At 42.7% G+C, this 13,931-nt stretch overlaps 1 protein-coding gene across 1 annotated transcript in view; it reads right to left on the minus strand.

Moving 5' to 3' along the window:
* Window positions 1–13,931, minus strand: part of LOC309563618 (alpha-2-macroglobulin-like) — a 215,610-nt gene that overhangs the window by 105,866 nt on the left and 95,813 nt on the right. The window contains exon 14 of the mRNA XM_082268122.1: window positions 13,599–13,744. Within this exon, the coding sequence (XP_082124248.1) occupies window positions 13,599–13,744 (146 nt within the window). The remainder of the gene's footprint in view (window positions 1–13,598; window positions 13,745–13,931) is intronic.

The raw sequence follows: 13,931 nt of genomic DNA on the forward strand, positions 1-13,931 counted from the left end.
AAGGAAATGTTCTTGAAAGTAAGATAGTAGCAGATGGGATGCAGATAGGTTAGCAATCATGTATGGTAGCAGATGATAGAGTAGCAGGTGAACATACAGGAGAGACCAACCCAGTGCAAGAGCAGATGGTAGTAGGCTCAAGAGCTAGCAATCTTAGATAATGCAGATGTAACAATAGTCCTTAGTATGCAGAGCTAGATAGTGTAAGCTTTAGTATGAAGGTTATAGAGGTTTCCCCTGTGGGGTACTTATCACTAGTAGCAATGTAGCAGAGGAGAGGTTCGACAAGAGCGGATGATCCGGTAGCGGGATACAGGGATCAGCGCAGCGTGATTCCGACAGCGAGGTATGCTTGCAAGCATGAGAGCTTCAAGACAGGTTAGCATCAAGGCACAAAGCAGGTTGAACGAACACATGTGAGTGAAAGCTGGTGATTTAAATAGCTGTTCAGTCCGGCGCTCAGTGATGACAGCATCAGTCTAAAAGGTGTATGCGCACCTTACCAAAAGAGAATGGTGGGGCGCATACACTTAGGAAAAGAGTAATTAGGGTACCCAAAGGTACCAGAACATTACAACAGCGCAAGTTTGCGGAGGCATAAGAAGAAGACTCCTCAGGGGGCAACAAGGATTACATTATCTGGACCTGCCTCCTCCCAGCCATGTACTACTCCCAAGGGTTCTGGGGATGGAAAGCCATCTGTTAAGGGTTGACGTATGTCTTGCTCTGCTTCAATGCCTCCAAAGCTGCCAGAATCCTCCTCCTCTCTCTCTCCTCTTGTTTGTTCTGTGGCGTAGCAAGAAAGGTATCTGCATAAAGCAGGCCTTGAAAGGAAAGGAAGTCCTCCTCTTCCTTCGGCTGCTCTGCCTCGAGTGCCCTGTCCATAATGCCATACAGAGTCTGCTCCAGCAGGAACACAAAAGGGATTGTGTTACTGATGCCTGCATTGTCACGGCTCACCATCCTTGTGGTCTCCTCAAATGTTGACAGAACAGTGTATGCATCCTTTATCAGCAGCCATTGGCGTGGGAAAAAAAAGCAGAGCCGGCCTGAGCCTGTTGTTGTGCCATACTCACACAGGTACTCGTTGACAGCCCTCTGTTTAATGTGCAGCTGCTGCAGCATTGCCAAAGTCGAGTTCTACTTGGTGGGCATGTCAAAAATCAGGCAGTTTACGGGCAGGTGGAATTCCTGCTGCATTTCAGCCAACTGAACACGGCTGTGTTATGACCGCCTGAAATGGCTAAAGACTCTTCCGACCTGCTTCAGCAGATCTTCCCACCCTGGGTACCTTTTTAAAAAAACACTGCACCACCAAATTGAGGAATTGCTTTGGAAACCACAGCTTGGCATTGCATGCAATTATTAAACTTCAGATGTACCAGAACACCCAGATCTTTCTCCACTATGGATTCCCCCAGTTATACCCCCCCCCCCTAGTATGTATGATGCATGCTTATTCTTAGCCCCCAAGTGCAAAACTTTACATTTATCAACACTAAACCTCATTTCCCAGATAGTTGCCCAATGAAACAGTGCATTGAGGTCGGCTTGTAAGTTGGAGACATCGTGTGTATGGAAGTTATTTCACTGCATAGCTTGGTGTCATCTGCAAAGACTGAAATAGTACTTTTAATCCCAGCCCATATATAATTTATAAAGATATTCAAAAATAAGGGTCCTAACACTGAACTTTGGGGTACACCACTGATAACCTTAGACCATTCAGAGTGAGAATCATTAACCACTACTCTCTGAATTCTATCTTTTAGCCTATTTCTATCCATTTTCAAACGGATCTTTCCAAGCCTGTAGACTTTACCTTACACATTAGCCGTGTGTGGGGAACTGTGTCAAACGCTTTTGCAAAATCCAAGTATACCACGTCCGCAGCCACCCCTCTGTCCAAGGTTTTACTTACCTCCTCATAAAAATAAATCAGGTTTTTTTGACAACTTCTGTCTTTCATTCATCAATTCCGAAGACGTCACGCTTTGATGACAAAACGCGTCAAGTTGAACCGCACGTAGCCTCGCTCTCATTGTGGTACGTGGAACACAAGCCGAGTCTAAACCTGGAAGCTCCGTGTAGATAGCGGGCGGACCTTCACAGGCGTCCCGCACGGCTTCCCTGAGCTCAGGTTTTGCGGTATTCCACCTTTTATTAATTACCTGTACCACCAACGCTGTATATTTTGAACCTTTCAGCATTACTTGCACAATTTTTTTTGAAAATAAAACATTGGAATTTTAACTACTACACCATGAGGAGTGCAATTTTTTATGACAACTAATAGGATCCAGGACCACCCGGACACGGACGGCTGGGACCCCGCTGGACACTCACCACACAAGCGCAATTGACCCACTTGCTGTATGGTATTGGGGGTCAACAACAATTTTTTGTTTTCACTACCTACCTCATACCCACAGGAGCACAGAGGGTGATAACACCAATGCACTTTTCTCTTTGAATTTTCACATCAACTTTGAAATTTGAATAGTTTTCTTTGAACTTTTACTACTTCTTGGAACTAATGGACATTATTTCCTTGCGCTGAGCACCATTTCCCGGTCCCATTGGATCTCACAATTTTTTCACAGGAACTTTTTTATTTATTGTATTATGAACTTTATATATCATCTTTTTATAACCATTTGAAATCGGCACAGTTGATGCACTTTATATATTGTGATTAGCACAGTTGATGTATTTTATACTTTATTAAAGCGGAGTTCCGGGCACAAAATCAATATTTTTTTTTGTGCCCGTCCCCTAGTTCTGCATCACCTGAAAAGGAATTGGATAGTTAGTTTTTTTTTTTTTTTAAAACTCACCTTGTAATTGAAGATCGTAAATACTCACCTCAGGGTACTTCCTCCCTCAGCGCCGCGGCTCCGCTGTCACTTCCTGTCTCGCGATGATTCCTGGGAGCTGAACGTCATCGCTCCCAGGAATCAATGCGACGGCACCGGCCCCGCTCGTCACTTCCGGGCGACGCCGCACCGGAAGTGACGAGAGGGGCCGGTGCAGGCGCATTCTGGGAGAAGAAGACGCGGAAGAAGACGCAGAAGAGGACCGCGCCGGCTTCAGCTGCCCACAAGAGAGATGGAAACGCTGTGGAAGAAATTTTATAAGTAAGTATTTCTTCTAAAAGGTAAGTGCGAACCGGGACAGATCAGAGGCTAGCCATTATGGAATGTACTAGCCCTGACTGTCCCGGGGGTATGTTTGTTAAAAAATGACTTCTGTGCCCGGAACTCCGCTTTAAGCACAAGTTTTTATGCAAGTTATTGTTTCACACACAAGCCATATATATTTTAAACTTGTATTTATATGTATTTATTATAAGTGGTGTCGCATACAGCATATGGGAAACATATAGGGGACACAAAATACTTCCCACACTACAGTATATGCTGTAGGTACATAACACTATACTACCAAGTACTATTTGTACATTTTTCAGGGCTACTGGTAACAACATATCCCTAGAATTACAGGTAGATCCTTTGGTGTCAATACCAAAATAATTGCATAATTTCACACCACTCAACACAGGAAATTCCCAATCCCCTATACCATCCTGCTACAAGGTATGCGCTGCAGATGTAATATCTTATATTACAAATAATTTTCAATGCTGTCTGTTGTTTAAAATATTTTTTTTCCAGCAAGAACTCATCTATGTGGTATTTTATTAAACTCTCCATTATCTTCCCAACTATAGAAAACAAACAGGTCTATAGTAACCTTGCAAAGACTTTGATCCCTCTTTAAATATAGGCACCACAATAGCCCTACGCCAATACAGCGGTATTATTCCAGTCCTTAACGAGTCCCTAAAAATTAGAAACAAAGGCTTTGAATAACAGAGCTCAATCCTTTCAGGATTCGTGGGTGGATGCCATCTGGTCCAGGTGCTTTATCCGCCTTAATTCTGTCTAAATATTTCTGGACCATATCACTTTTGAGCCACTGTGGGGGTGGTTTATGCGATCAAGTGCCCATGTGACCTGTTATATATAGGTCGCACGAAAATAACTTTGAGAGAGAGAATGAGGGAACATGTATATAGTATCAATATAGGTCTACATAAGCATCACTTGTATAAACACTTTAAAGAAAAACATGGTCAGAGCTCTAGGGGTCTACAGTTTTGGGGGATAGAGGCGCCTAAAAAGCATTTGTGGGTGGAGGGGGGGGGGATTATGTGCACGAAAATAGCAAGACAGAATCCTGGTGGATTTTCCAACTAGGTTCTTTAACACTGGGGGGGGACTCAATAAGGATTTTGACCATGGATGTTTTTTTAGGTAATCATTAGGACATATCAATTATAACTTGATATAGGCATATTAATATATTCGTTTCATTCTATTCATTCAGGTTGATGTATATGTCCCCTATAATATACATATGACAGTAGATTTAATCATTATTGGGGTTCTTATTAAAACCAATTTCACAGATATATAAAAATTCATATATACTATTGCATTAGTTATGTTTGGGTCCCCACATCATTATTGATTGATGAGTGGGCATCTATAATACACCATTTAGGCAAAACGCATTTATAGATCCGATTAATACATTTAATTGTTTTAATATTTCATCCTGTACATCCAGTGAAATTGTAGAGCTCACTTGCAAAATTTGTGCACTATGGATACATATAATTAATTTTATAATAGGAATATTGCATAATTCTGTAAATTATACTTGTAAGGCTCTGCATACTATCAGCAAATTACCTGTGTACTTCTACCTTTGACATGATTTGCCTAGTATAATGTAAAGCGATCGGTTCATTTACCCCACTGTTGCACATATATCACTGATATAGCCATGCATAGACTCTTATACTATTATTGTGTAAGGGTATTGTGTATTGGAGTACTACACCCACAGCATATTTTAAAAATCTGGCTAATGACGGAATAGTGACATTGATTTTTCCCTTAATAAAAGCCAGCTTGTTCTCCGACCAATCAGAATCCCCTGAGGAAGACACGTAGTCCCTGTGTCATCACGCAGACATACACAAGTGAAGCGGTGGGATTTTTCATTTAACGGATCGCCTGTGTACCTACTGACTGTACCAACTGCTTGTAAAGACTGGTGTGCTCTAGCACCAGGCATATGTGAGTGTTTTTTTTAACCATTTTTAAATAAATCAGCTCTTTTAAACCTACGCTATTTGCACTATGAAATGTTGTTTCTTCCCTTTATGTGAGAATTGCTGAACTCATCATTCCAGATTGGGATCCCATTGGGAACCCATTTTTTGGAAGAAACAATCCATCATCCTCCTGTGGGGAGTATATGCTGTTTTAGACCAAGCTTAATTGCAGGGTCACACTCCATAAGGTGGAGGTGATACACCAGACAAGCCGCTTTATATTATTCTTTCAACGGATTTTTGATCTATTTCTTAATTGAGCACTGGTGATTGGGCTTAATAATTTGTCATCACGGACTTGTTTATCACACTGTGGCTACTTTGGATCTTCAGAGAGATATTATATCACATTTTTACGGATTCACAGAACATTGTTTTCATTTGCATGTTTTTTCATTTATTATATTTGTAAACATTTTGGTTGATTTGGATACCTTTTAATAAAATTGGATATTACACTATATTAGCATTTTAGACAAGGAATTTCACAGGTATTCAATAGTAGATAATTGAACACCACCATTACTAATTTTCCACAGCACTTTTATACATATTATCAACCACTCCAGATTATTTTTTAAAGGGCCTACATGCTCAGAACTGACCTTTTTACTATTAATTTATTTGAAGAATTTTTTGGGTTTGTCCTTCACAGAAAGGGACAGAATCCACCAGATGGAAAGGCAGGAGATATAAAACCAGCAGCTTTGACAAGCTTGAATTTAGGCACTTTACACGTGGGTGGCAGTGACTGTATATTTTATTTTCCTTGCAGCAGATGGGGCAGACAAATTTGCCTGCTGTAGTCGATAGCTGGTGATGTGCTGGTGGCAGACATGCTGCAAGGACCATCAATTCTACCATCAATTCTGTCAGTAGAGGCTGCTGAGAGGTCATGAGGTATAATAGGGGTAGACTGGAAAGGTGAGGAGGAGCAGAATTGCATCCCTTTTGTGTGGCTTTCAGGTGCTCTTGCCAATGGGCTGAGCGGTGGCAGGTTAAATGCCTTATCAAGCATGTGGTACCCAAATGGCTGTTTTTTTCTTGCCGCGCTTGATGTGCTCGAGACAAAGTTTGTAAATTGAAACAGTGCGATCAACTGCACATGTGCAAAAAAAGGCCCAAACAGCTGAGCTGTGGGAAGTGGACCGGGAGAGAACAGATCCACAATCTGATGGAATAGGGTGGCTGCTCTCTACTCTTCCATGATGGCTGCCTCTTTGGAGTTGTGCCTCACCTTCACTTTCCTCCTATGTTCTATCTGGCACCCAAGTCGTCATAATCATCATCATCATCCCCTCCATCCTCATTATCACTTGAAGCAACTTGGCAATACGCTGTGGCTGGGGGAACATGACTGCCAATTTGTTGTTTACCAGTGTTCTCCCCTCTTTGTAGGCTCATGTTTCTACCTTCCTCAACTTCAGAACCAAGATCTGAATCAAGTAATGCCTGTGCATTGTCAATGAGCAAGTGGCTGATGCCTCAGTGGACTCCTCCATGCCTGATGCTATAGCAGGAGTAGCTGGGGTCGAGGAGGCAGAATAAGCCACTCTAGCAGCTGCAGTGGACTGTGCACTAGTCTCTGCTGGGGTGACAGAGGATGAGAAAGTTGATGATGGTTTAGTAAGCCAGTCCACCACCTGATGTGACTTGATGGCACGGGCAACATCACTAAACAGAGTTAATGATACCCTGCCTGAAGACAGACCACGTCCACCTTTGCCTGTGTACACACATACACTGCTGGCCCTCTCACAGTGCCATGGAAATGTTTGCCTCTCCTTGTTGGTCTCCCAGACATGTTGGGGGGGCCCTTATTAATAAAGATGTGGAAATGTATACGTAGGTGCACTTTCATCAATGGAAAGTGGTGTTTGGTGCACTTTAACTTGAGTACTCACTACACAGACACACTCTACTGACACACTACAAAATACTGCAGTAAAACTGCACTGACACACTGCAATATACTGTGATAAATATGCGCTAATGCACTGAAATATACTGTGTTAAACGTGCAGTAACGCCCTCGAATGTACTGCGTTAAGTGTACAGTAAAGCAGAAAAGCACTGATATACACTGCGTTAAACATAACGCATGGATATATACTGCTGCCCTGACAAATTAAACTGACAATAAAGTAAAATTTAATGGTCACACTACACTCACAAATCTGACACCAAAGTAAAAATGAATGGTTACACTACACTCACACTGAACTATCACTAGATTCACACTAAACTGATATTCTATGCTGATAATATAAGCACAATAGCACACTATAGCACACTAACTCGCTAGCAGCTAGTGATTCGCCGAACACCCCCCTGTTCGATTCGCACCAGAATACCTCGAACAGGGGAAAAGTTCTAGCGAACATTCAAACTCTATTAAAGTCTAGGGGACACAAACATGAAAAATCAAAAGTCCTAATTTTAAAGGCCTATAAGCAAGTTATTGTCATAAAAAGTGTATGGGGACCCGGGTACTGCCCTGCGGGAAATGCATCAATGCAAAGAATTTTTTTTAAAACAATCATTTTTACAGGAGCAGTGATTTATTGATGCTTAAAGTGAAACAATAAAAATGAAAAATTAATTTAAATATCATGCCTGGGGGGTCCCCTTAGTCTGCCTGTAAAGTGAAGCATTTGTGTGATGTATAGATCTTGCTGCAGCAATACTGAAATTTCTAAAGGAAAAAAAAGTAATTTAAACTTGCTCGGCTCCTGGCAACACAGATACATTTAAAAAAAAAAAATGGCGTAGGGTCCCCCCCAAAATCCATACCGGACCTTATCTGAGCAGGCAGCCTGGCAGGTCAGGAAAGGGGTGGGGATGAGTGAGTGCCCCCCTCCTGAACCATACCAGGACACATGCCCTCAACATGGGAGGATGGGTGCTTTGGGGCAAGGGGCCCCGCCCATTCCCTATATAAGAACTATCAAAACGCGAATAGGCCCAAACCGTTCACCCATCCCTAGTGGTGCCTGAACACTGTAACCCCTCAAATTTACTCTTGCTGGGCACAGGAACAGGCCCTGCTGTTAAAAATTAGAAACAAAAATTAAAATTACATGCACTTGTCATACAGGTCTAGAAAAATTGGGCCTTGGGTATGGGTGGTGCCTGAACACAGTAATCCCTCACAGTTACTCTTGATGGGCGTAGGAAAGGGCCCTGCTATTAAAAATTAGAAACAAAAATTGAAATGACATATACTTGTCATACAGGTGCAGAAAAATTGGGCTTGGGTGTTGGTGGTGTCTGAACACTGTAACCCCTCACAGTTACTCTTGCTTGGCGCAGGAATGGGCCCTGCTGTAAAAAATTTGAAACAAAAATTGAAATTACATGTACTTGACATACAGGTGCAGAAAAATTGGGCCTTGGGTGTTGGTGGTGCTTGAACACTGTAACCTCTCACAGTTACTCTTGTTGGGTGCAGGAACAGGTTATGCAGTTAAAAATTAGAAACAAAAATTTAAATGACATGTACTTGTCATACAGGTGCAGAAGAATTGGGCCTTGGGTGTTGGTGGTTCTGTAAACCAAAAACATTGTTGGAAGCTAGCATAATCAAGATTCAAGAATAGGATAGACAGCATAGGCAGTCTTCAGGGGATCCCAGATCCCTAGCAAATTAGTTACATCAGCATCAGAGTTACATCAGCATCAGGGGCTTGATAGCTGCTGTTGATCTAGGACTGATTCATTTTGATAAATGTCAGCTGGTCAATGGAGTCTGTGGACAGACACACTATTTTATCCATCACAAAACCTCCAGTAGCACTGAATGTCCATTCGGAAAGCACGCTGGAAGCAGAACAGGCCAATAGCTTGATTGCGTATTGAACAAGTTCTGGCCAGTGGTCCATTTTCAAGACCCAGTAACCCAGTGGCTGCTCAGTTGGAAAGGTCTCCAAGTCTGCTCTTGCCCCTAGATAATCCTGCACCATATGCTGCAGACACTGTTAATGGTTTCTTAAACCTAACAGCCCTGGGTGCTGTGGACTAAAGAATTGCTTAAAGGCATTAGTCAGCTGGGCACCTTCTCCACCACTCCTCCTTTGACCAAATGAAGCCTCAGAAACATGCTGTCCAGGAAATGGTAACCTACCGGTGTCTGTAAAGGTGTTACGCAAATTTTTCTTCAAGGCGTCCTCAAGATGTTTCATCCTCTGCTCCCTCTGCGAAGGCAGGATGAGCTCTGCAACTTTACCCTTTTAATGTGTATCAAGAAGGGTTGCCAACCAGTAATGATCCCTCTCCTTGATACCACAAATCCTCGGGTCCTTTCGCATGCTTTGCTGCATCAGGGAGCCCATGCAGCGTATGTTTGAGGAGGCATGAGAATCTGAGTCCTCTGAGTCACTAAGGATGACATTGTCAGGAGCAACCTCTCCCCAGGCACATACAACACCTGAGGTTTCTGGGGAATGAAAACCTTACCTTGAAGACTATGTTATCCCATACAGCCATGCTTCCTCCTCCCCTTCTTCCTCCTGTGTGTTTTTTTGCCCCACAGGAATGTTATCTGCATAAAGGGGGCCTTGTAAAGAAAGGTAGTCCTTCTCTTTCTCCCGCTGTTCTGTCTCAAATGCCCTGTCGATGATTCCACAAAGCGTGTGCTCCAGCAGGAAGACTAGAGGGACAATGTCACTGATGCATGCATCGTCGTGGCTCACCATCCTTGTGGACTCCTCAAATGGTAACAGGACAGTGCATGCATCCTTTATCAGCAGCCACTAGCATGGCACAAAGAAGCCAAGCTCCCCTGAGCCTGTCCTTGTGCCCTACTCACACAGGTATTCATTGATGGCCCTCTGCTGCATGTGCAGCGGCTGCAGCATTGCCAATGTTGAGTTCCACCTGGTGGGCATATCACAAATGAGGAGGTTGGTGGGGGTTTTTTGTAACTTTTTATTATAGAATGTGGAATGGAAATATGATGCTTGAGTGCAATACCTTTGTGCTTGGTGCACTATAAACCGTTTTATTATTGTTTTTTTATTTTTATTTATTGGGGGGGGGATTTTTATAACTTTTTATTATAGAGTGTGGGAAGGGAATATGGTGCTTGGGTGCAATACTTTTGTACTTGGTGCACTATAAACTGTTTTACTACAGTTTTTTTTTTGTTTTAATAAAGAAAAACTTAATAAACCCATAAAAAAGAAAACCTCTGTTGATGCAGAACCTACAACACAAGGGGGGGGGGTACAGCAATTATGCCCTAAATAAAATTAGTGCTGCTGCACCACGAAAAGAAAAAAATCCCTGCTGATGTAGAAGTAATAGCACCTGCTACGCAGAAGGGGGGGACAGCAGTTATGCCCTAAATATTATTAGTCCTGCTGTGCCAAGAAAAAAAAAACCCACTGCTGACACAGAAGGAATAGCACCTATGACACAAAAGGGGGGACAGCAATTGTGCCATAAATACAATTAGTGCTACTGCACCACAACAAAAAATCACTGCTGACACAGAAGGAATAGCACATGTGACACAGAAGGGGGAGTACTAATATTGGAGCAACAGAATCTGATGCTGCAAAAAAATTGAAAAAAAAAAAAGAAAAATGGGATCAGTGGGGTTACACAGACGTGTTGTATACACCAACACTTTAGTGTCCCCTCTACACTGTGTTACACAAGAGTCACAGCACAGCACTACACTGACTGTACTACACTGTGTTACACAAGAGGAATCAGCCCTACACTATACTACACTGCACTGACTGCATTAAACATCAAAGCACAATCCACTAACTACCTGCCTAATCTACACTCCTACACACGGCAAGCCGTAAGCAGCCTTATATAGTGTGGGGTGTGGACTTAGCCCCCGAGCCATGACTGGCTAAAGGCACCCTCCCTTTGGCCAATCATGGCTCTGACAGGACATTGTTATGTGATTTGCCGAAGCATACAGGTCAGGTGCATGCTTTGGACAATCACAAGCAATTTATGCACTTCAATCACGCAGTGCATTATGGGGCGCTCATCGGCGGGCAAACTTCCTGCCGAACGCCCCATTTGTTCATGTGTTCGGCAAACACATGAACACCCAATGTTCAAGTCGAACGTTAAGCCCATCACTACTAGCAGCACTGAACACTGAGTCCTGTTCTATTTTTCTCCATGTCAATATCACACTGCAAATGCCCATGATTGGATAGAGTCATCATTACTTTCTCCAATCATGGCTCTGACAGTGCTCTGTGCCCTGACTGGGAAAAGCTTTCATTGCTTCAGCCAATCAGGGCTTTCAATGCACTGTGAAGCAGCACAGTGCATTGTGGTAATTCGGCAGGGCTGAACAAATGGTTGAATGCCCTGATAATTCGGGTGTTTGTCGAACGGGCAAACAGCCAATGTTTGCCCAACTCTATTTGAAACCTCTTTCTTCTGCTACCAGTTGAGCTGATCCGTTAAACCTATGGGAGGACAGCATAGTGACTTTTAGCAGCCAGAGACAGTATCAAGTGTTCAGTTTGCATTCAAGTTACACTACTGGGCATCCCATGCTTCCTACACCTATCCAATTTCATCCCCTAATAAACCAAAAACAAAGCAAACACCTTGGATTGGTTCTTGAAGTCTGAGCCAGTGCTGAGAAATTCTTGTTGCCTGGCTGTGCATGTGAGGGAAAACCCAAAAATCTAGCCGCCCTTACGTGGGTAGCACTACATTTGCATGAAAATATAAAACCTCCAGTATGCAGCCCCTCCCCCCCCAATACTTACCCGATCTTGATCCAGCGATGTGCATGAGAGCAGAGACTCCCCTGGGTCTCCCCCTCCTCATTGGCTTAGACTGCTGTCAATCACAGCCAGTTCGGCGGAACTGAGCCACACTCTGTGTGTCCCATAGACACAGAGAGCAAGCTCGAGAGCAAGCAGCTTGCTATGAGAGCACTCGGCAGGGGGGAGGGGTCAGAAGCACCATCAGGGGACCCAAGAACAGGGGGATCAGGGCTGCTCTGTGCAAAACTATTGCACAGAGAAGGAAAGTATGAGGTGTTTATTATTTTGAAAAAAATAAATAAAATTGAGCCTTTAGAACCACTGTAACATTAATAGTATTACATTTAGTCTTCCAAACTATGTATGCAAGAAGAGAAGCAGCTTCTAGACATCTGCTCATGTTATTGCATGGGCACCCCTGGGCTTTGCCCAGGAGCCCCTGAAGTTCCCCTCCCCCCAGCAGGGGGAATCACATATGGACAGAGCGGGTAATCAGTGGTGGGTGGGGGAAATAAATGGAACCGATCTCTGTGGTTTCAACTGCAGCAGCTGTCCACTATTGGACTCCACCGCCTGTGTACCCCTCCTGCTCAGTGCTGCCGGCTTCCCTCCTCTCCCGCAATAAGCTGCAGGTACACAAGGGAACTTCAGGATGTAGAGCAGGGGAAGGGGGTCAGTAAGTATATAATTTACTGGCCACTCCCTTTCCTAAATGAACACAGTAAGTGATTGGTACTGAGCCTCTGTCTCCTGTTCATTCATCTACAGTGAAACTGAGGCTGCAGAAAGGAACTGGGGAATGTGTTTTCTAAGTCCCTTTCTCTCGCTAAAAAAATTGGACTTAAGAGGTCTGTTTAGACCAAAGACAACGTTATGAAAAAAAAATTAAACAATGATTCTAAAACTTGTAAAAAAATTTAAAAAATTGTAAAGAATCTGAGTAAAATTTCTAATGAGTCTAAAAAATCACAGCCAATATGTAGCATAATTTAAAAAAAAACACCATTTGCCGCGGTGGTGTGCCACAGGTCACCATCTCCCTTGTAAGGGCCCCAGTGCATTACTTTTCCCAGGGGCCAATGAAGCTATTAAATTGGCTCTGCCTGTAGACAGGGTTTATACTTCAGCCTAATCATTAAAAGAGTGCAAAATGCAACAATGATGTACAAAGTGTAGTTACGAATAACAACAATCATATTGCCTGTCCAGTGTAATGGCCCCAGCACATCCTCCTTGAACCGTGCTAATAGGTAACCAGACAACTGTCTCCAACTATCGGCAAAAGCATTTTTCACAGTGAATACCAGTTGGGATTATCATAGTTCCCTCAGCTACTTGAGCTACTTGAACCTCTTAGAAATGCATTGATCAGTCAGAACATTATGACCACTGACAGGTAAAGTAAATAGCACTGATTATCTTCTTACAATTACATCTGAAAGTAGGTGAGATATATTGAAAAATATGCAGCAAGCGAACATCCCTGAAGCTGATGTGTTGAAAGCAGAAAAAGAAAAGTTAAAAAAAAAAAAAAAAAAACACAGACAGCAATTAAAACTTGACAGGAGTTCTAAACCTTCTCCATTCTATCTAAAACATAACTATTTTGGCTTTAAGTCTTGCTATTAATGCAGAGTAAGCTATAAACCTAGAATACTCACTTTATTCTTAAAGCATTGCTGTATTCTATATTTTGCGGAGTCAGCCAAAATATCTCCATCTGGTAATATAGTATACACAAGGGCCCGAAAAGTTGAAGATGCCCCTGCATTTAGAGGAAGCTTCAGCGTGGCCTTGCCATGAAGATCTGCAATAGAAGAAGAGCACACAGAGAGGAATATTGATCAAACAAAGTCTTTGCACAGTCATTTTTTAATGCAAATGTAATTTTTAAAATCAAGGGGAAAATTATTAGGGAGTCTTATACTTATTTGTCCTTGACTTAACTAGATATTACTGGTTGTGTGGACTTCTGTATCTGGGATGATTTTGAC

The sequence above is a fragment of the Pelophylax lessonae genome (genome assembly GCF_965119305.1).
Source record: "Pelophylax lessonae genome assembly, chromosome: 9".
Taxonomy (NCBI): domain Eukaryota; kingdom Metazoa; phylum Chordata; class Amphibia; order Anura; family Ranidae; genus Pelophylax; species Pelophylax lessonae.